Here is a 20,419-nt window from a genome sequence, read left to right on the forward strand (position 1 = left end):
AGAAACATCTGTCAGACACAAACGCATATTTCAGAGCTGTTCTGTTTATATAATTTATAGCATATAGCAGTTCAGTGCTGTATTTGTATATCAACAGCTGTATAGTGTATGTGCAATGATTAAAGACATCTCAAAACATCACAAACTGAAATGACTCTGGATGAGGATGTGAACACTGGTCAGGTGTATGTAATGTCAGGGCACTAAAACATTTACAGGATTGCGGCAATGCTGTGACAGGAATAAAGATGGCTGAGTGTTGCCCCCCTCTGGTGTGATAAAGGTAAAACAATCTTCATCTCAAGACTGCCAGGAACTTCTGAAAATGTATCTGAAAGCTATAGTATGCGATAGAGATACACCTTTTTTTTTCTTTCCATTTTTAAAATAGCTTTAAGCAGGGGTGTCCAAACTCAGCCTGGAGGGCCACTGTCCTGCAGAGTTTAGCTCCAACTTACCACAACACACCTGCCTGGAAGTTCCCTGTATGCCTAAAAATCTTGATTAGCTGGTTCAGGTGTGTTTAGCAAAACTCTGCAGGACAGTGGCCCTCCAGTAACAGGACTGGACACCCCAGAGGGCTGTTTCATAAAACAAGATTAGAAAACAAGCCAGGCTTATTTTAGTTAGTCAGACATTGTCAGCGAATTCTGTTTCATAAAACAAACTTAAATTAGTTCAAACTCAGTTACTCTGGGGCAGGCTAACTGTCAGGCTAAGCTGAGCTCCTCTATACAATAACCAATAGGAATGCAATGATATTACAGCTGGCTCTCTCACATACAATTATTTGACTTTATTAACCACTATCAGTCCAATATTATTTCTTAGCACAAAAGAGGACAGTGGTACAAGAGGATTACCAAATCATTGTTTTAAGTGTGAAAATATAGCAAAAGTGACAAGGCCCCTGAAACAATCAGGCCTTTATTTTTAAGCTTTCATTAAGTTATAAGTGATTTTTTGCTAGACAAAGAGCAGGAGAAATACCAAGCAAGTGTTTTAGAGCCAGCAAAAGCTATGAAAAGAGTGACAGAGTAATATGTTGCCTGCAGATGTGATATGCAGGGTTGTGAACTACCCACTGTAGTCAAAGCACAATAAAGTCAACTAGCCTTTTCCAAGGCCCATATTTACTAAAATATAGACCTCTGGGAATCTATCAGAGATGGGACCAAGTCATACATGTGCAAGTCTCAAGTAAGTCTCAACTCTTAACCTTCAAGTCTCAAGTAAGTCCCAAGTATTTTTTTCTTGGGAAAGTCAAGTCAAGTCACAAGCTATGTCAAGTCAAGTCAAGTCCTGTAGTAGGTCAAGTCAAGTCCAAGTCAAGTCACCTTATTATTGTAATTTTACCTGCAGAATCTGATCTTAATAAAGTGAAAAGACAAGATATAAGTAACTGTCAGTAAATTAAAATAATTTGGATTTGTATTGTAAATACTCATGTTCAGTAAAATACATCATGGAATCAAACAAAATTGTAACTTCATAAAATTATTTATTTTTCACTTCTGCCAACAGTGTTTGAAATGTTTTAAATTTTCAACATTGAGTCCATAAAACAAATTACAGCTTAACATCCAACAGACTCCTCTCTGAACACCTCCCTCTCTCTCTCTCAAACACAGTTTACATACACCATTAAACTTTGTTACATTTCTCCTCTCTCTCACACACTCACTCACTCACTCTCTCTCTCTCTCTCTCTCTCTCTCTCTCTCTCACACACACACACACACACACACACACACACACCATTTAAGCTTTGTAGGCCTATGTTTTACATTTTCGGTTTATGATGAAACGGTGGCGGCGGCACAGGGTCATTGGGAAACACTGAATGAATGTTTAGCTGACAAATGTGATAAAGTTGTAATATCAGCTGTTCATATCATAACAAAAACCCTTCAACCGGACCGAACGAGAGTCTCGAGGCCTGCCGCTGCGCTGAGTGAGTGACAGGAGGCGTGTCTGTGTTCAGCTGCGGTGTGCATGAACGCGCTGTTGGAGAGAAGAGAGAGAAAGCACTGCCGGTGTATGGATGCCTGTGTGCAGTATATGCAAAGCCAAAGTGCAATGAAATAAAGCAACTTATGATTTCGGGGGTTTACATAGGCTATTGTCCAGTTTCATATGCTCAGTGACAGTCATTACATTCGGGGCTTGACACAAAACAAACGGGTCTGAAGCCCTGGCAAAATCGGCTGGCGCCGCTCCTGGTCATGACAGCGCTATTCTCAGCCTGCGCTCCAGCTGAGTAATCAACTTTATTTTTTAAAATAATTTATATATTTTATATTCAAACTGAAAACACGATGTGATTAACACTCAAGTCATTCAAGTCATCGTGTCTCAAGTCAAGTCAAGTCCGAGTCAAGTCTCAAGTATTTTATTTTTTGTCAAGTCAAGTCACAAGTCATAAAAATAGCGTCCCCATGTCTGGAATCTATACTCTGGTCTCTATATATATCATACATATATATATATATATATATATATATCACCATGTCTCAAACGCATAAAATAGCACAAAATGTATGCTGTTTCCTATGGTGGATTGATTTGATCCATGATCGACCTCTAGGGCTGCTTAAGAAAAGGGACTGCGTGAACTTCAATTACCTTTTATGAAACTGCTTTAGTCCCAACTCATTTGTTAGGTTCATTCAAGTCAGGTTTTGGAGTTTAATCCTCGCTTTTCTTAGCGTCTTTTATGAAACAGCCCTCAGGCCTTAAGATTAAGTAACATGACAGAGATGTCAAATTCAACATCTGGAATTAGCTGAGGTAACATGATGGCTCACAGACAGCAGTGGCAATCTACCTGTCACTCAAGTGACCACGCCCTTAATTATGCAGAACTTTAAGGCTTAGTATAATTTAAACGGATGAGATATAAAGAAAAAAATTCATCCCCCTCAGAGTTGTCATGAAGGGCAAAATTAGCTGTATAGTCCAAAACCACAATTTGTACCAGGCTGTAAACATGTTTTTTTCTTCTGCTGTAAAGTTGGACTTTTTAACATGGGGCTCAATGAAATTCTGTTGTCTTTTGGAGCCTGTCCCTAGCGGCCAGTCGATGAAGTGCAGTTTAAGTCACTTCTAGCCACCTCGGGGTGATCCAGATTAATACTTTCGTTACAGTACTTGAGTAAGTTTTTCAACTTTCTGGAGTATAATTAAATTGTGGTACTTTTACTTTTACTTGAGTTGAATAAAAATAAAGTATTTAAAAAAAAATTCACCAAAAATACAAAGTTTGATAAAGGTGCCAACAGAGCAACAGGGCGAGATGGCATTTGACAGGCACTTTTCAAACTGCTGCGGTGGAGGCTGGAGCCCTGCACTTCAGCCAATAACAGACAGGTCTGACTCGTTTGTAAAACCAATAAAAAGTTTAGCTGGGGGGCGGGGCATTCAAATCGAGCTTTGACATTCAATCACTGGCGCTCATGTTTTGAATCAGTATCGCTAACATTTCAATATTTTAGCGAATGCAAGTGAGCTATGCTCTTATTCTGAAATTAAATTCTAATTTTGGCAGCTCCTGAAATGGGTCATACCTGTCCGCTGGCTACGCCCCTGGGTAATGGGGTTTTGGTTTTGGAGTGTGTTTATTTATTTGTTTATTAGTTGTGGTTGTTCCTCATGAGATCAGAGGGAACTCTTTGTTAGGTTCAGCTCTTGGTGTTTTAGGGCTTTATAATGGTATGTGCTGGGGTGGCTTGTCTTTAGGTGTCTATCTGACTACTGCAATTGTACTCTGGAAATAAGTCAAGGTGGTCTGTGTGATCTACATTGTAGAATTGTATTGTATATGTATTGTAGAATTAATTAGGCACTGAATAGAGCAGCCATTACCTTCAGCCAATAACTCCTTTGACTTTCCTGACTATTTTTACAAAATCTTTGGTTTTCTCTTCTCTGTGTAACAAAACACTTTAGTTTCTCTCAACACCCAATTATCCAAAGAAAAACATGTTGCTTGTAGTACCAATTTACACCGATAGGCTCAAACGACTGTTTGAAATTCACACCCTGTATGAACCTTAACCTATAATCATAAAACAAATCTTATGTCATGACACATTGTTTCAATAATCAGTATATTCATAGTGTCATTAAGTGACTTACACAAACTGTTCTGTGCTGATTACAGATTTCATCAAAGCTGTAGACCTTTTAAAAATGAAATGGGAATTCAAAATACAAGGGTTATATTCAAATCCGCAATACAGACTGCTGATTCCAGTCACAGGTGCTCTGAAGACACACCCACACAGCAAACAGAAGAGAGAGAATGAGTGAGAGAACAGGTTTTGTTCAGGTTTTATTCTCACACACCCTTCACAAGCCAGAAGAGCAGCAAAAGAAAATACAAAAGTCCTTCATCATGCAGTGTAAGTCTCAATCTCTGTTTATTTAAACTACACAAAATCTGTTCTTGGCTTATCATTATATTTTAAATTCATGAAAAGTTAGAATGAAATATGGTGGCTGTATTAAGAAGTACATTTACCTTAATTTTTGATGAACAATAAGCAAATAAAAACAGTTACTGTATGATTCTGCTATTGTTCGTTGCTTACTTTCACTTGTGTACTTCAAATCTTATAAGCATATGTTTTGCAACTGTACTTGCTGATAATATAATAATGAAATAAAAGAACACTTAAGTGTACACTTTCATGACTATGTTTCTTAACACACTTAAGTACACTTTTAAAATGTGCACTTAAAAAGTTTTACTTCAAAGTACATTTGAAATCATTATGTTTTAATAATCTTTTGTCATGTTTTAAAGAAGTACACTTATTTTGATGTGTTGACTAACATACTAAAGCGCATGTAAAGTACTTGGTCATAAGCGTGTTATTCGATTAGCCTATTCAATAGCTTATGGTAATATATTTTAAATATACTATATCACAACTTCAGCATTACAAATGTGAAATTATAAATATATTTAAATACATGACATACAAGTTTCAATAGAAATGACATTACATTTTTGTTTATTATAAATGCTTATAAAGATATGAAGATGTACTTAAGTCCTACTTAATTATGTCAACAGTTGGAGTTTTTATATTTATTTGGACAGAAGTAAAAGAACAGTCAGGAACAGACAGTTGTTTGGATTTGAATGTTGTTGAAGTTGAAGAAAACCTGGTTGTACAACATTCCTGGGATGACACTGTGACGTCTGCGTTCTGCTATTTGCACGTCCTTCACACGTCTGATAAGAAACTGTGACTGAGTTTGTGCTTATATAAGCTGTAAATCTGGTGTCTCACTTGTTGATGTTAATGACTGTGGCTGTTAAGTCAGAGCTGATCCATTGGTCTTGTAAACCTGTTGCAGTTTATATGTATGCATCGCTTTCTTTCATTGGTTGAGCAATATGGGTTTTTCAATGGCTGGTTCCTGAAACATTGCATTGTCCCTTCCAATATAAACTCAAATGAATCTCCACTTTGTTTCATTGTTTCAGTCTTTATTCCAGCACAGCAATTGCAAAAAATCCTCTCACCATCTGAAAGCTGAAGTAATTTGCTCAAGGACACAATAGCGACCAAGGGCTCCAATGACTCTTTGGATAATGGGCTACCTTTACCTGAAACTAAACATGTGACCTTTGTGTTTAACACTCCACATGCTTAACGCCTACGCTAACACTCCCAGTTTAATGCCAGGCTTTTCCTTTGATACCATCACAATTGCCTGGAGAGCTGTTTTTATTCACTTTATTCAATATTCAGTATCATTATTTATGTCTTTGTTTTTGTGAAGGTTATTAGGATTTACTGCTATTTTTTTTTTATCTGTCAGTATTTTGTCTTGCATTTTGTTTGCTTTCATCAGTGATGGGTGTTCCCAAAAGTCTTTTAAATAGCAGGAGGGACTTGGGTTCAATAGCTGTTTCCATCCACATATTTTTATGCTTAAAAAAACACAAAATCTTAAAATGCGCATAAAAAAATATATGCACTTAATTGAGACAGATCATTTTTGATTTGGTAAGAAAACATGCACATGAACTATGATGGAAACACACTCATGGAATAAAATCCTCGATGTGAACTATGAACTAAACGCATGTATTTCAGTAAATATAGGAAAGTACATCCACACAGATACCATTACATGCACCCAAATAATCTGTTAGTAATCAGATTAATGGCTCAACCAGACTGAAAGGCTTCATGTAAACACCTCAATCAATCCGACTGAGGTGTTTACATGTGATCCAGTGTATAGGCCTGAAATAATCTGATCAACAGAAAAAAATTAAGCATGTAAATGTTTGAATCAGACTTCAGAATCTTTTTAATCAGATTTAAAAATACCTTGCAATTGAAAAGTAGACTAAATTCATTTTGTTTGCCTGCAAGTTTCAAAATCCAAAGTTATGCCTGAATTTGTTAATAGTATGAATTTCAATAGTGATAGGAAAGTATATACATCAGAGTAGCTACACGTTTACATACATCTAATTAAATAATCCATTAGTAATCAGATTAATGGCTCCATTGGTCTGAAAAGCATTAATAAAAACACTGATCTGATCAAAATCAGATTAAAATAGAAAAACCTTTGATACATGTTCAGTACTGTAATGTGCATGTTTTCTTTTTAGACATAATCAAAAATGACAGTTATACTCCCAATGACATTATTGCGGTGGCCTTCTCCGGTTCTGACTGCAGTTTTGTTCAGAATACATATAATGCACATGTAAACAAATATGAAATGGACTGCAATGTTTAGGGTTCACATAAACAGAACCTTCAGAATATGAAATTGTATTAGATTCATTCCAGTCGATGAAAATTAGAGCATGTAAACATGCCTACTGAATTAAGACAGAATTACGTCTTCCACTTCTTACTGCCACCCATCTAATTCCATCTCCTTCACCCTAACCTTTGCAGGCCCGCAATCTCCGGCACGAATCCTGTCAGAGGAGCAGTTCTCCTGCTCCATCTGTCTGGAGGTCTTCGTCGAGCCTGTCTCAACTCCGTGTGGCCACACTTTCTGCAAAGCATGTCTGCAGGGCTTCTGGAATCACAGCAAGAAGTTTCTGTGCCCCATGTGCAAGAAAGCTTTCTCCAGAAAACCAGAGCTCAGCGTCAACTGCGTACTAGCTGAGATAGCCGAGCAGTTCCAGGGTCTGTCCACACTGTCCTCCAACGGAAGTGACAAGGGCAACGTTGAGTTTGCACATTCCACAAGCACACAGAAAGAAGATGACTGGGGAGACTTTGCTAAAGCAGGAGATGTGCCCTGTGACGCCTGCATCGGCAGGAAGATGAAGGCCAAGAAGTCATGCCTGAACTGCCCTGGTTCGTTTTGTGAAGCTCACCTGCGGCACCATAAGAAGGGAAAGGCGATGACCTCACATAAGCTGGTAGAGCCCATACACAACCTGGAGGACAAGATGTGCAAGGTACATAAACGTCTCCTGGATGCCTACTGCCGAAACGAACATGTGTGCGTGTGTAAGGAATGCGCAGAGTCCTCGCACAAAGCACACGATGTTGTTTCCACCGAACGAGAGTGGAAGAAAAAAACGGTGAGTTTTAACACTTCTGTTATGTTTTTTAAAAAATGGGTACATTTTTATGATACTGATCATAACTGGATTCAGTACAATTCACCAAATTTCAGACTATGAAAGAATCAAGTAAAAACAGTAAACTCTTACAGTTGTTTTAATATTATTATTATTATTATTATTTTACAATCGCTAGGGCCCATTTCTCAACACTTAGGTCACTTTTTCAAAACTCTTCACACAGTGAGCACAACAGCAGTCTCCATGGGCTAAACTGTGGATCATTGCTTTGGCGCAAAATGCATTCAATGACTACATATTTCAAATTACATAAATATATTTCTCACTTAGGCACACTCTTTTAAAAATGGATGCTATTTTAAAGGTTCTTAATTTTGTTTTGTAGGCTTCCTACAACATGTTTACATGCATCAAAGGTCAAAAAATGCTTTCATTTTCTCATAATATACATGGCACATAACCACATTTTTCATTGATTCTCAAACGACTTGTCCGATGTTTCAGTCCCTCTAAACCCCTCCTTTCTGCAGCCTGCTCTGCTCTGATTGGCCAGGTGGCACATTCTGTTGTGATTGGTCTGCCATTACCATAACAAAACTCCCATTACCATAACAGAACTTCAATTCCGGTCCGGAGGCTTCCGGAGCTCAGCGATTGTAAACACTGTAAAGATAGTAACGATGGCGTCGATTTTACCAAATCAATCCGACTGCGAGTTTGATGATTGAAATATTGGAAGAACTAGTTATTCAACCCGAACCTCCATCGCAAGGATGACTTGAGCAGGACGTTTCTCAGTGATATGCTACTAAGTTTGACGTTCATAATCAGATGTTGCAACTGTAATTCCTCACCATCAGCATTAACAAGTGTATGTCCATCAACAAACCAATGTACTATATTTCTAATTTATTGTGGTGCACATGTGGGAACTGTATAATTTAACTGTATCAATAATAGTGCTAACGTTAGCCGAGCACTAACGTGAATGACTGATGTAACTTTAAAGTTTGTAAAACAAATCTTGCTCCATCCTTTATCATTACTTAGAACGACAATCTGCATTAATGGACACAATTTTTGGTAATAGTGAGCCACAGATGATTTGCAGAAGTATTTCAGTAATGACTATACAATATATAGAACATACTTTTTTAGTGGTTGTGAAGTAAGTACTTATTTACTTATTTATATACTAATTACTTATTTATTTTATTTATATGTATATACTTATTTATTCAAAATAAGTACCTACTCAAGAGAGTGCATGCGACATTTTTGCTGCAAATAATCACAATGCAACCAAATGTAGAAACACCCTGCAAAAGTTCACAACACAACCAAATACAGAAACACACTGCAAATAGCACAAAGCTCAATGCGCTGCAACTTAAAGGGATAGCTCACCCAAAAATGAAAATTTTATGTTTATCTGCTTACCCCCAGGGCATCCAAGTTGTAGGTGACTTTGTTTCTTCAGTAGAACACAAATGATGATTTTTAACTCCAACCGTTGCCGTCTGTCAGTCATATAATGCATGGCAATGGGAACTCCATATATAAAAGTAAAAAAACATGCACAGACAAATCCAAATTAAACCCTGCGGCTCGTGACGACACATTGATGTTCTAAGACATGAAACGATCGGTTTGTGTGAGAAACCAAACAGTATTTATATAATTTTTTAAATCTAATACACCACTATGTCCAACTGCTTTGTGCATCCGGTTGGTAAGGTCTGAAAACACGCTCTGATGACGGAAGCGATCTCTTGCATGTATATGTCTATGAGTGCGATCACTTCCGGCATCAGAGTGCATTCAGACCTCACACACCGGATGTGCAAGGCAGTTGGACATAGTGGTGTATTAGAGGTAAAATTTTATATAAATACTGTTCGGTTTCTCGCATAAACTGATCGTTTGGTGTCTTAGGACATCAATGTGTCGTCACGAGCCGCAGGGTTTAATTTGGATTTGTCTGTCGTGTTTATTTGACTTTTATAGATGGTGTTACCGTTTATACCCATTATTCGGCTGACAGACCATGACGGTTGGAGTTAAAAATCATCATATGTGTTCTACTGAAGAAACAAAGTCATTTACATCTTGGATGCCCTGGGGGTAAGCAGATAAACATCAAATTTTCATTTTTAGGTGAACTATCCCTTTAAGGAAACACATGCAAATAGAAAAAAAACTCCAGCAAATTAAGAAAACATTATCATCAGTTTGACAACACGTGCTGCAAAATTTCACAACTCAATCAAATACAGAAATGCGCTTCAAAAGTTCACAACGCAGCCAGAAACGCACTGAAAATACTCATAACACACATACAACAAGGATGTTAAATAAAATAAAAAACTCACTATTCAGACTACTGACGAGTACACAATTAACAATAAGTATGTCTCAGCCAGGTTCATTACTTGTTGGGGGTCCACTTGAAACATTTCCTTTGTCATCTGTGCTTGCAGCGCATTTCTGTATTTGGTTGCGTTGTGAACTTTTACAACGCGTTTCTGTATTTGGTTGCGTTGTGATTATTTGCAGCACGTGCTGTCAAACTGATGATGTTTTCTTAATTTGCTGACGTTTTTTTTTTTTTTCTTTCCTATTTGCATGTGTTTTCTTCACTTGCAGAGCATTGAGCTCTCTCGGCCACCATATAAAAAGCAATTTGACAAAAGAAGAAGAAAGTAGTATGGCACGCTTTTTCTTAGCATCTGTTTCCATGGTGACTTGTCGATTCGTCGCTCTGTTGAGAATGTCTTGTGTGTTAACTATGAACATACTCTGAGCTGGCTGAACTTACTCCTGGGCATGTTTCTTGAATGAGCATGCCTTGAGTAAGCAAAGTTTGGATTAAAAGTGAGAGTTCAGGGTATGTTTGATGGTAAGATAGCCTTGCTTTCTGGAAATTGCGATTAGTTTTATTTGGAATAATAATTATTTAATTTCATTGTAAATATTCTGCTAAGATTTTATATTTCAATATAAGTTTGTCATCATTCTGATTTGAATGTGGTTTCATCAGTTATGAACTTGGTGTGTAAACATTTGAAAAATGGTGATGTATGAATGACAAAAGTGTTCATGGGTTTTGGAAAATGTAGTCACTGAATGCATTTTGTGTGAAAAAAATGAAAACTGAATCACAGTTTGTTCTACATAGACCTCGCTATAGTTCACTGTATCTGTGAAGAGTTTTAACAATGTGACTTTAGTTTTGACCAATGCATGTTAGCAATAAAAAAAACAAACTGTAAGACCAGTTGGATTAAATAATAGACAAATATATTATACTGAATGAGAAAAGATGCAAAAGAAAAGTTTGATAGTAAGATCAAGGCATTAACTGTGAATGTCAAATTGACCTGCAAACATTATAATCATAATAGATTATGTATGCACATTGCATGCTCATGACCCGACAGTAAATGAGGAAAAGTCAAGGAGAACATCATTGGTTGTTATTCAGTATTTCAGACATCTCAAAAATCAAAAATTGACCCACAGTATAATAACTGAGCTTGGGAATTCAGGAAATGTGACTGGATCTTGTTGTTTGGTTTACAGACTCAACTGGGAAAGAAAAGGTCAGAATTAAAACATCTGATCAAGGAGCGAGAAAAGAAACTCGAGGAGATCAAGCAGTCTATCAAAGTCCTGAAAGTGAGTCTATTTATATTTTGTGATGCGTCTTTTCTTGAAAGGCTGAGTGATCTTTGATAATTTTTCTTTTATTTTTCAGTTGTATAAGGAAGGACACACCCATATATTTTAATTTCTGCCATTTTGAATTTAGCTAAAAAGACACTTTTCCATAGTCCCTAAATTTCAGTAAGAAATTCTTAAAACCATTCCACCATTACCATAAAGTAATTAAATGCTTTTGACCTATCCATTAATCTGTAACACATCCTGAAATTATAACTGATGATTAATTACCAACTGAAATTACTGCTTGCAGTTTCTTTATTATACATTTAAAAAAGTATATAACAGTACATAACAATTTGGTATCAAACAATAATCATTAATAATAATTATTTGCCATCAATGTCTACATAACTAACTTAATCTCTGGCTCTCTGCCTTGATCTCAGTCCCCTGTAAGAGTTCAGACTGTGGCAAGTTCATGAGTTCAGCAGGATTCTTGTAGTCATGCAAAGCCTGGAAATAGAGAATTTGTGTTTTCACTTTTGTAAAAGTTGTGATTTCCAGGCCTGGGAAAGTCTGGAAAATAAATAAAATCTTAAAAAATAATAATAATAATAATAAAAAAAAAAAAAATCATTATCCAGTAAACAAAACAACTAGAAAGTCCCTGTAAAGATACAGGCTGGCAAGTGCTTCTACCTTAGCTTGCTTTGTTGAGAATATCTGCTTACCATTTGTTTAATCTGACAAAACCAGTAAGAGCACTGCAAATATTTGCCCATGTTGTCACACCCCTCTTTAACTGAGGAAACTTTCCAGGAAATGCTGAACAACACAAGCACTTCAGGATAATATTAAACATATCTCGCTGTCATGGCTCCTCTCTGGTCTCTGTCCTGGAACTGTATATACACTATACAGTATATTAGTGTACCAGTGTTTTGCTTGTTCAATAACTGTAAATAGAGCACAGGGCCATCATGAGTCACATTTAAAAATACAAATGGGTCCAATTACATAGTGGGTGGAGAGGGAGAAAGAGACAATACAAATATCTGCAGGCAGAAATAACTCATAGACTTATTAGAAACCTTAATGATTACAGTAATTATTTTAGTCAGAGATAAAGAAGTCTGAGCAGATAGTAGGTGATGGCATTATATAGCAGGTATTAGGTGATAGGTATTATATGATGGCAGATAAGCTAAACGGGTGGTGAAACACACAGTTCTTCAGTATAAGTTTAAGCGGTTCAACCAGTCTGTCCTGTTAAAACACTTACAATGACATTCTGCATGCTGCTGTTAACATGAGAGTTATACTGCATGTGTCTGTGTCATAGCTCTTCTCTGGTCTCTGTCCTGGAACTGTTCTGTGCATTTCCACAACAGAAAAATGGAAAAATCTCCCCATACAGTACTGGTCTCAAAATCACAGTCACCATCCTGTGTGTGTCTGAATGGAAGATCCTACAAATATCACTTGTAGCATGATAGTTAGGGTTGAGTTTTGGTCAGAGAAAATTAAAGATCACAAGAAAGTTTAAATCCCTGACGAATGGCCTATTATTCTCACTACGGTCAAAACAAATTTCTATCAGGCTGAATGAAAAATAAATTCTTGCCATACAAAAGATGGCACAAAATGCACCTTTCAGCTTCTCTGGCATCCTAATGCATATTCAAGACTGCCATTTCAGCAATAACCAGGATCAATTAAATGCTTGATTTTCAAAAGTAAGTGAAGTTTGCGGCTCCATTGTTGCAGTAAACTTGCATAACATTCTTGAATTAATCATTTATTAGATGCACGCTGGTCTGTTATTGTAGGGACATTGTCATTTTCACGCCCCTAAACATGACTTGGAACCAAACAAACTGTGATTGGTTGTGTTACATGTCAGTCAAACGTCCTCTTGGGCAATCCTTGCCCAATGAAAGCTGCGATAGAGTCCAGACCTTCTGCCATCCGTCTGAAGGTCTGGCTACGCGAGACTAGTCTTCTTGTAACTGATGGTAAGAACAAATTCTTTGTATGCATTTGAGAAGTTGCTGACTAGCCTCTGTAGTCCATCTTATGTGTGAGACATCAATGCAGCATCATCAGCAAAGAGGATCTCCTGTATTAGGATGTGGTGCACTTTGGTCTTGGTTCCAAGACAGGCTATGTTGAAGAGTTTCCCATCCGCCACAAATCCTGAAAGTATGCACCAGCACTAGGGAGAAGAAGATCCCAAAGAGTGTTGAGGCAAGCACACAACCCTGATTCACTCTGCTTTGAATGGGGAATGGCTCAGACTGACCCATCAAACTCCACTGTTCCTTTCATCCCATCGTTAAAAGAGGTCACGATCCTCAAAAGCTTTGGAGGGCAACTTTTGGAGGGCAGTGTCCAGACCTTGGATGGTACCTAGAGACTTTATGCAGATACCTAGTTTGGAAAAAATGTTTGTGATGCACAATTTATGGTAGATGTCATTGACCATTGTTGTTCATACTGCCGACCCTAAAATGTTCAAGGCAGTCTGGTCAAGAGTTGCAATTAGATCCCCTGACGTTGAAGTCACTGATTCAGATTTTGGTATTTTGCATATGGCCGCATTGGGCTCCTCATAAACCTTGTCTTTTCTTTCCTGAGCTGAGCACAGTGTTGGGGTGTAGATGCTTAGGATATTCAACTTTTTCAGGGGATGTCGAGAGTCAAAGTGAGAGGAGACGTTCAGAACCACCATTGGGAGGCATGACCAAACTTTTCCTAACTGCAAAGCAGACACTGTACAGCCATTGTTCCTCATGTGGTCTTCCATGCCAGAGGAACATGTAGATTTTCTCCCACAGCATGCCATCTTCGGCCAGTCAGGTCTCTTGTAGTGCTGCTATGTCAATGTCCAGCTTGCTTAGCTCGAGATCAATGATGGCTGTTTTCCTGCTGCCAACTGATTTGTTGTGGGTTGTCTGTGTGGCCAGGACACATTGACCTGACATTCCTTGCAGCCAGTCTCATAGTTTTCTTAATTTTATTTATTTTGCCTGGTGTGTTTAACTATCTGCTTTTTGATCCAAATTTAAGCTTTGAACACCCATTGGAGCAGACAGACAGCGGTGGATCAGCTCCCTATGAATGGGGGATGCCTAGAAATAGGGTGGGCGGTAGCTGATCAGTGAGATGCAATGACCTCTCCCACTACTGGTTTTTCTGCTTTTCAGCAGCACTGAAATAAAGGATTAGTTCACTTTCTAATAAAATTTCCTGATAATTTACTCACCCCCATGTCATCCAAGATGTTCATGTCTTTCTTTCTTCAGTCGAAAAGAAATTAAGGTTTTTGATGAAAACATTCCAGGATTATTCTCTTTATAGTGGACTTCAATGGCCTCTAAATGGTTGAAGGTCAAAATGACAGTTTCAGTGCAGCTTTAAAGGGCTTTAAAAGATACCAGACAAGGAATAAGGGTCTTATCTAGCAAAATGATCTGTCATTTTCGAAAAAAAAAAAAAATGTAAATGTATATGCTTTATATAAACAAATGATCGCCTTCCAAGTGGTTCCGCCAAAACCGCACTTTCGTATTCTTCAAAAAGCTTACGCTGTATGTCCTGCGCCTTCCCTTCTACTTACAGAAAAAATGGAATTTGGAAGAAATGGAAGACCCTTATTCCTCGTTTGGTATCTTTTAAAGCCCTTTGAAGCTGCACTGAAACTGTAATTTTGACCTTCAACCATTTGGAGGCCATTGAAGTCCACTATACGGAGAATAATCCTGGAATGTTTTCACCAAAAACCTTAATTTCTTTTCGACTGAAGAAAGAAGGACATGGACATCTTGGATGACATGAGGGTGAGTAAATTATCAGGAAAATTTTATTTGAAAGTGAACTAATCCTTAACCTCTCCAAACCTGGGCAATGCTTTATGGAGGTCTTGAGCTGTCCAGATATCAAGATCCCCCCTCTCAGCCCCACTGATGTGATCCAAAGGAATGCTGTGCGCTACATTTGGCATCAGTTTGGCTGTAGGAGCTGCTAGTATGTTGATGGCACCATACCGCCTTTCGGGGCTCCACTTCTGTTTTTCTTTCTGGGATTACTCCCATAGATGGAAAGCCCACACAGGGTTTTGAACTTCATCTGTCCAGCTATTTAACCCATAAATGGGGCTTGGTTGGTGAGGGGCCTGGGCGTATCCACATGTCGGTGGGCCTGCACCCTTCACCACATCTGAGATCCACTGTTGTTCAGCCTGGAGCAGCAGGGTGTCCGGTTTCCATGTAGAGGTACAACAGCAGTCTTAGTGATGGAGACGCTTTGTACTGCCAAGGGGAGGCTTACATACTCTGGTCCTTTTTTCACTTAAGCTAGGCAGCAGCAGAATTTATCGTGTTATTTGCTGAAAATCTTTTCTATTTGCTGTAGCTCTCGAATCTCATTCTCAGTCCCACATACTTTAATATGACTTCAGCATCACTGCAGTGAAAGCTCACGTAAAAAGTCTTCACCAGAAATATTTGATTGTGAATGAGAGTATGATTTGAGAAAGGCAGTATGGTTGATATGAGAGCGGTAGTGTTTTAAAGATTGATAAATGATTGGTAAATTATTTGAGAAAAGCAGCTTGTTAAAGACTCTGTAGTCAGTCACAGGCAATCAGTATTAATTGCTGTATAATAACACAAAGCATGGCATCCTGTCTGCATTCAGGAGAACAGTCAAAAGGAGATTGAGGAGAGCTGGGCAGTTTACGCAGAGCTGCAGCGGCTGCTGGAGCAGTCACAGGCTGAGCTGTTGGAGCACATCACAACGCGGCAGAAACAAGTGGAGCAGCAAGCCAAAGATCTAGCCAGCGGCCTGGAGCATGAGCTCAACACACTAAGGAAGAGGAGCAGCGAGCTGGATGCACTGGCTCAAACACAGGACAAGGTGGTCTTTCTACAGGTCAGTATATGCTACCATGTTTTTCAACATTGTTAATAATAAGAAATGTTTCTGAGCAGCAAATCAACATATTAGAATGATTTCTGAAGGTCCATGTGACACTGAAGACTGGAGTAATGATGCCAGAAAATTCAGCTTTGATCAAAGAAATAAATTACATTTTAAAATGTATTCAATCAGAAAATTTAAAAAATAATATTATTATTTCACAATGTTACTGTTTTTACTGTATTTTTGATCAAAAAAATGCAGACTGAACATAAGAGACTTCTTTCAAAAACATACAAAATCTTCCTGACCTCAATTTTTTGAATGCTAGTGTTATACAGGGTTGCTGCACATGCAATGTTGTGAATTTTAACCAGCTGATAGACAAGTATTCTAAAAATACATTCTAAAAATCTAAATAATGAGTAATTCGCCTACATAGTAGGCTACCTACTTTAGATGTGTTGCAGGATAAATTGCTTGGCTTCATTGCGTTCATTAGTCGTTGCCAACTATCTCTGAAACTGATCATCTTCGAGCCATTGAGAGTTAAATTTGCACTCTCATTTTGCTCTAATTTGAGTTGAATTAAAACTTTTTATTGCCCCATGGAAGCCCTATCATATATATTATAAAAGCCATGAGAATAAGGTCAATGCAAAGTCCCTAGCATGACACCAACGAGTGTGTGCATTTGAGCTGTATTATTTAATATTTCACCTAATATTTCATCCCTCATAGTTCCTCCCATCACTTCCTCCTCCACCGGAGCCGTCTGATTGGTCATCGGTGTCTGTGAACACAGATCAGTACCTCAGCACCATCAGGAAGTCAGTCTGCTCTCTGGTTGACAAATTCCAACAAGAGGTCAAACGGCTTTATGGAAAAGGTGAAGAACCATGTCCAGCTCTTCCCTGTACTGTAAAATACACACTCATCAACAGCTAATTTACATGATCTTTGTAGCCCTCATGAAGTGTTTATTTCCCTTGCAGAGCTCAGGAAGCTGCAAAACTATGCAAGTAAGTGTTATTTATATAAGCATTAGATTTGAAATTTGAACTACAGTACAACAACCATACAGCCATCTGAACAATGCATACACAGCATTGTACAGACATTTTATTGCTTCAATCTTTTTCAGCAGAGTGAATATTTTATCATGATGATGATATAAGAGACAAAAAACTATTATCAACGTTCATACTGCAAGTTAAAGTTCAATCTTTTCTTCTAGAGCAGGGGTTCTCAACCGGGGTGACGCGACCCACTAGAGGGCCTCAGTTATCCTCCAGGGGGGCCGCAAGATAACTTAAAAACTATTTTAAATGTATTAACATAATTCATTAGTTTTATTAGTAATACATTAAATAAAAAAAACAAAAAAAAACAAAGCACCACCTTTCTTGTAGCCTACGTATTCTGTGATTGTTTCAGGGCAGCCCAAACCATTTCTCATTGTGCTGTATGAAGTACAGACTGAACGGCAGCTCAAAACTCCCAACTGCTTCATGAACATAGGATATGCAAACTACATCTCTCAGTTGGATAAAGGTTGAGAACCACTGCTCTAGAGGGCAAATTTGAGCTTGCTTGAGATGACGAACAGATTTAATTTAGGCTTTTACTCGCATGTAAACATTGATCAACGAACATAAGCAGAAGCTCAACCAAACCTGCTACATGTGCGAGAACAAACATCTTCCAGAAGCTCAAATGTGCTGCGTAACCGTGCAGCGTGTTTATTTGCTTATTTTATTTTTTCTGGGCAAAAACTCATTGTTATACAACTAAACTCATCATTAAAGAACTTTGAAGAACACAATTAAAAGGACACAAAATCCTATTTGAAAATATGAAAATTATGTCATTAATTGCTCACCCTCATGCCGTTCCACACCCGTAAGACCTTCGTTAATCTTCGGAATGCAAATTAAGATATTTTTGTTGAAATCCGATGACTCAGTGAGGCCTGCATAGCCAGTAATGACATTTCCTCTCTCAAGATCCATTAATGTACTAAAAACATATTTAAATCAGCTATTATAAAGCAATGAGAATATTTTTGGTGCGCCAAAAATCCAAAATAACAACTTATATAGTGATGGCCAATTTCAAAACACTGCTTCATGAAGCTTCGGAGCGTTATGAATCGCCGTGTCGAATCATGATTCGGATCGCGTGTCAAAACGGCAAACTGCTGAAATCACGTGACTTTGGTGCTCAGAACCGCAGATTCGACACGCTGATTCATAACGCTCCGAAACTTTCCTGAAGCAGTGTTTTGAAATCGGCCACCACTATATAAGTTGTTATTTTGTTTTTTTGGCACACCAAAAATATTCTCGACGCTTTATAATATTACTATTGAACCACTGTACTCACATGAACTGATTTAAATATGTTTTTAGTACATTAATGGTTCTTGAGAAAGGAAATGTCATTGCTGGCTAAGCAGGCTTCACTGAGCCATCAGATTTCAACAAAAATATCTTAATTTGCATTCCGAAGATTAACGAAGGTCTTAAGGGTGTGGAACGGCATGAGGGTGAGTAATAAATGATATTATTTTCATTTTAGGGTGAACTAACCCTTTAAGAGTGTTTAGTTTGCTGTGTTTTGAGAGCAACCATATTCATTTGGAGAATTGTGTCAAATCGATTGAGAAGAACGGTAATACAATGACTCTTTTCTTCTTCACACTTTTGTGCGTTTATTTTTGTATTCAACATGATTTTGGTTTTTTTTGTAGGTGAGGTGATCTTGGATTCGGCCACAGCTCAGCGTGATCTCTGTATTTCCGAGGACGGCCGGCAGGTGCACTATGAAGAGCAGCGCAAGAGCTCCACACATTCTGACACTCCACGCCGCTTTAGCCCAGCACTGTTTGTCCTGGCACGCGAGGGTATTTCCTCTGGAAGACACTACTGGGAGGTGGACGTAGGACATAAGACAGCCTGGACCATAGGAGTGGCCCGGGGGTCAGCGCGACGCAAAGGAGAGATCCGTCTCAGTCCAGAAGGCGGCTTCTGGTGTTTATGGCTGAAAAGCGGAGAAGTGAAAGCCCTTACTGGGTACAGAGCTCCTCTCCATCTCGCCACACTGCCTCAGAAGCTGGGCATCTTTCTGGACTATGAAGGTGGACAGGTGTCCTTCTATGACGTGAAGATGCGCTCTCATCTCTACACGTTTAGCGATGCTTTTACTGAGAGTGTCTACCCCATCTTCAGCCCTTGCATCAACCAGGACGGAAAGAACCCCGGAGCACTGGTCATCACCGCCATCAAACACAGCTGAGACAGCATACTCTGAGCTTTTCTCATGGATTTTAGGGTAGGACAGAACATGTTGCTGAGGATTGTTGCAAGAACGAAGACTTTCCTGGACAAATAAATCATTTTTTCATAAGAGTTCACTCTGTAAATTTATGCAGATGAGTGATCTTAAAACACATGCATCTAGTGTAAAAAGACTCTAAGTTACTTTTAAAGATGCAGATACAAAATACATAAACACTACCATTCAAAAGTTTCAGGTCAGTAAAACAGAAATTAAGTCTTATTCCTGAAGGACACATTCAATTAAGTCAAAAGTAAATACATATATGTTACAAAAGGTAATGGTAATATTATTTCACAGTATTACAGTTTTAATGTATTTTTCATCAAATAAATGCAGCTTCAAAATCAAAAATAATAATAATTTAAAAAAAAAATCTTAACCCCAAACTTTTGAACGGTAGTGTTCTTTGGTTCATGTTTGGTTCCATGTTAAATGTGAACACTATAAATGTGACCATTACACTTGTGAACAGTTATTAATTATAATAACTTGCTAAAATCCACATTATATCCCAATTGTTTATACATCTAGATTTATTTTACTTAAAAAAAAAAAAAAAGAAGAGTTCAATGTGTATATCAATGGATGATACAAAAAATGTATATAAGCTAAATGAAGAATATATCAACAGTATAGATCAGATCACTTTTATATTTCCTGTGTTAATTTTTATAACAAGGGTGTCATAATGTTTGGATACAGGTTTTCTATGAAATTTCTATGAAGTTTTGAATAAAATTAATAACAAATTTTGTGCCTTGAATGAATAGACAATAGTTATTCATAATTGCTAAACAAGACGAAACACAACTACGGCCAGTGAATAGTTAAAATGTCCTGAGTCTAGAAGAGATCCTATGTACTGTAGGTGTAAAAGCGAAACTGGGCTAAGGGGGAGGGGTAAGGGGG

General features: G+C 38.0%; 1 protein-coding gene across 1 annotated transcript; it reads left to right on the forward strand.

Annotated features, from left to right (window-relative positions):
* Window positions 1-4,295: 4,295 nt before the first annotated feature.
* On the forward strand, window positions 4,296-20,273 carry btr12 (bloodthirsty-related gene family, member 12). The gene is made up of 7 exons (XM_048185336.1): window positions 4,296-4,403; window positions 6,939-7,579; window positions 11,165-11,260; window positions 15,947-16,180; window positions 16,910-17,057; window positions 17,164-17,190; window positions 18,921-20,273. The coding sequence occupies exons 1-7, from the start codon at window positions 4,304-4,306 to the stop codon at window positions 19,463-19,465; spliced, it is 1,791 nt and encodes a 596-aa protein (XP_048041293.1). The 5' UTR covers window positions 4,296-4,303; the 3' UTR covers window positions 19,466-20,273.
* Window positions 20,274-20,419: the final 146 nt, after the last annotated feature.

Source organism: Megalobrama amblycephala, linkage group LG3 (assembly GCF_018812025.1).
Source record: "Megalobrama amblycephala isolate DHTTF-2021 linkage group LG3, ASM1881202v1, whole genome shotgun sequence".
In the NCBI taxonomy this organism is placed as follows: domain Eukaryota; kingdom Metazoa; phylum Chordata; class Actinopteri; order Cypriniformes; family Xenocyprididae; genus Megalobrama; species Megalobrama amblycephala.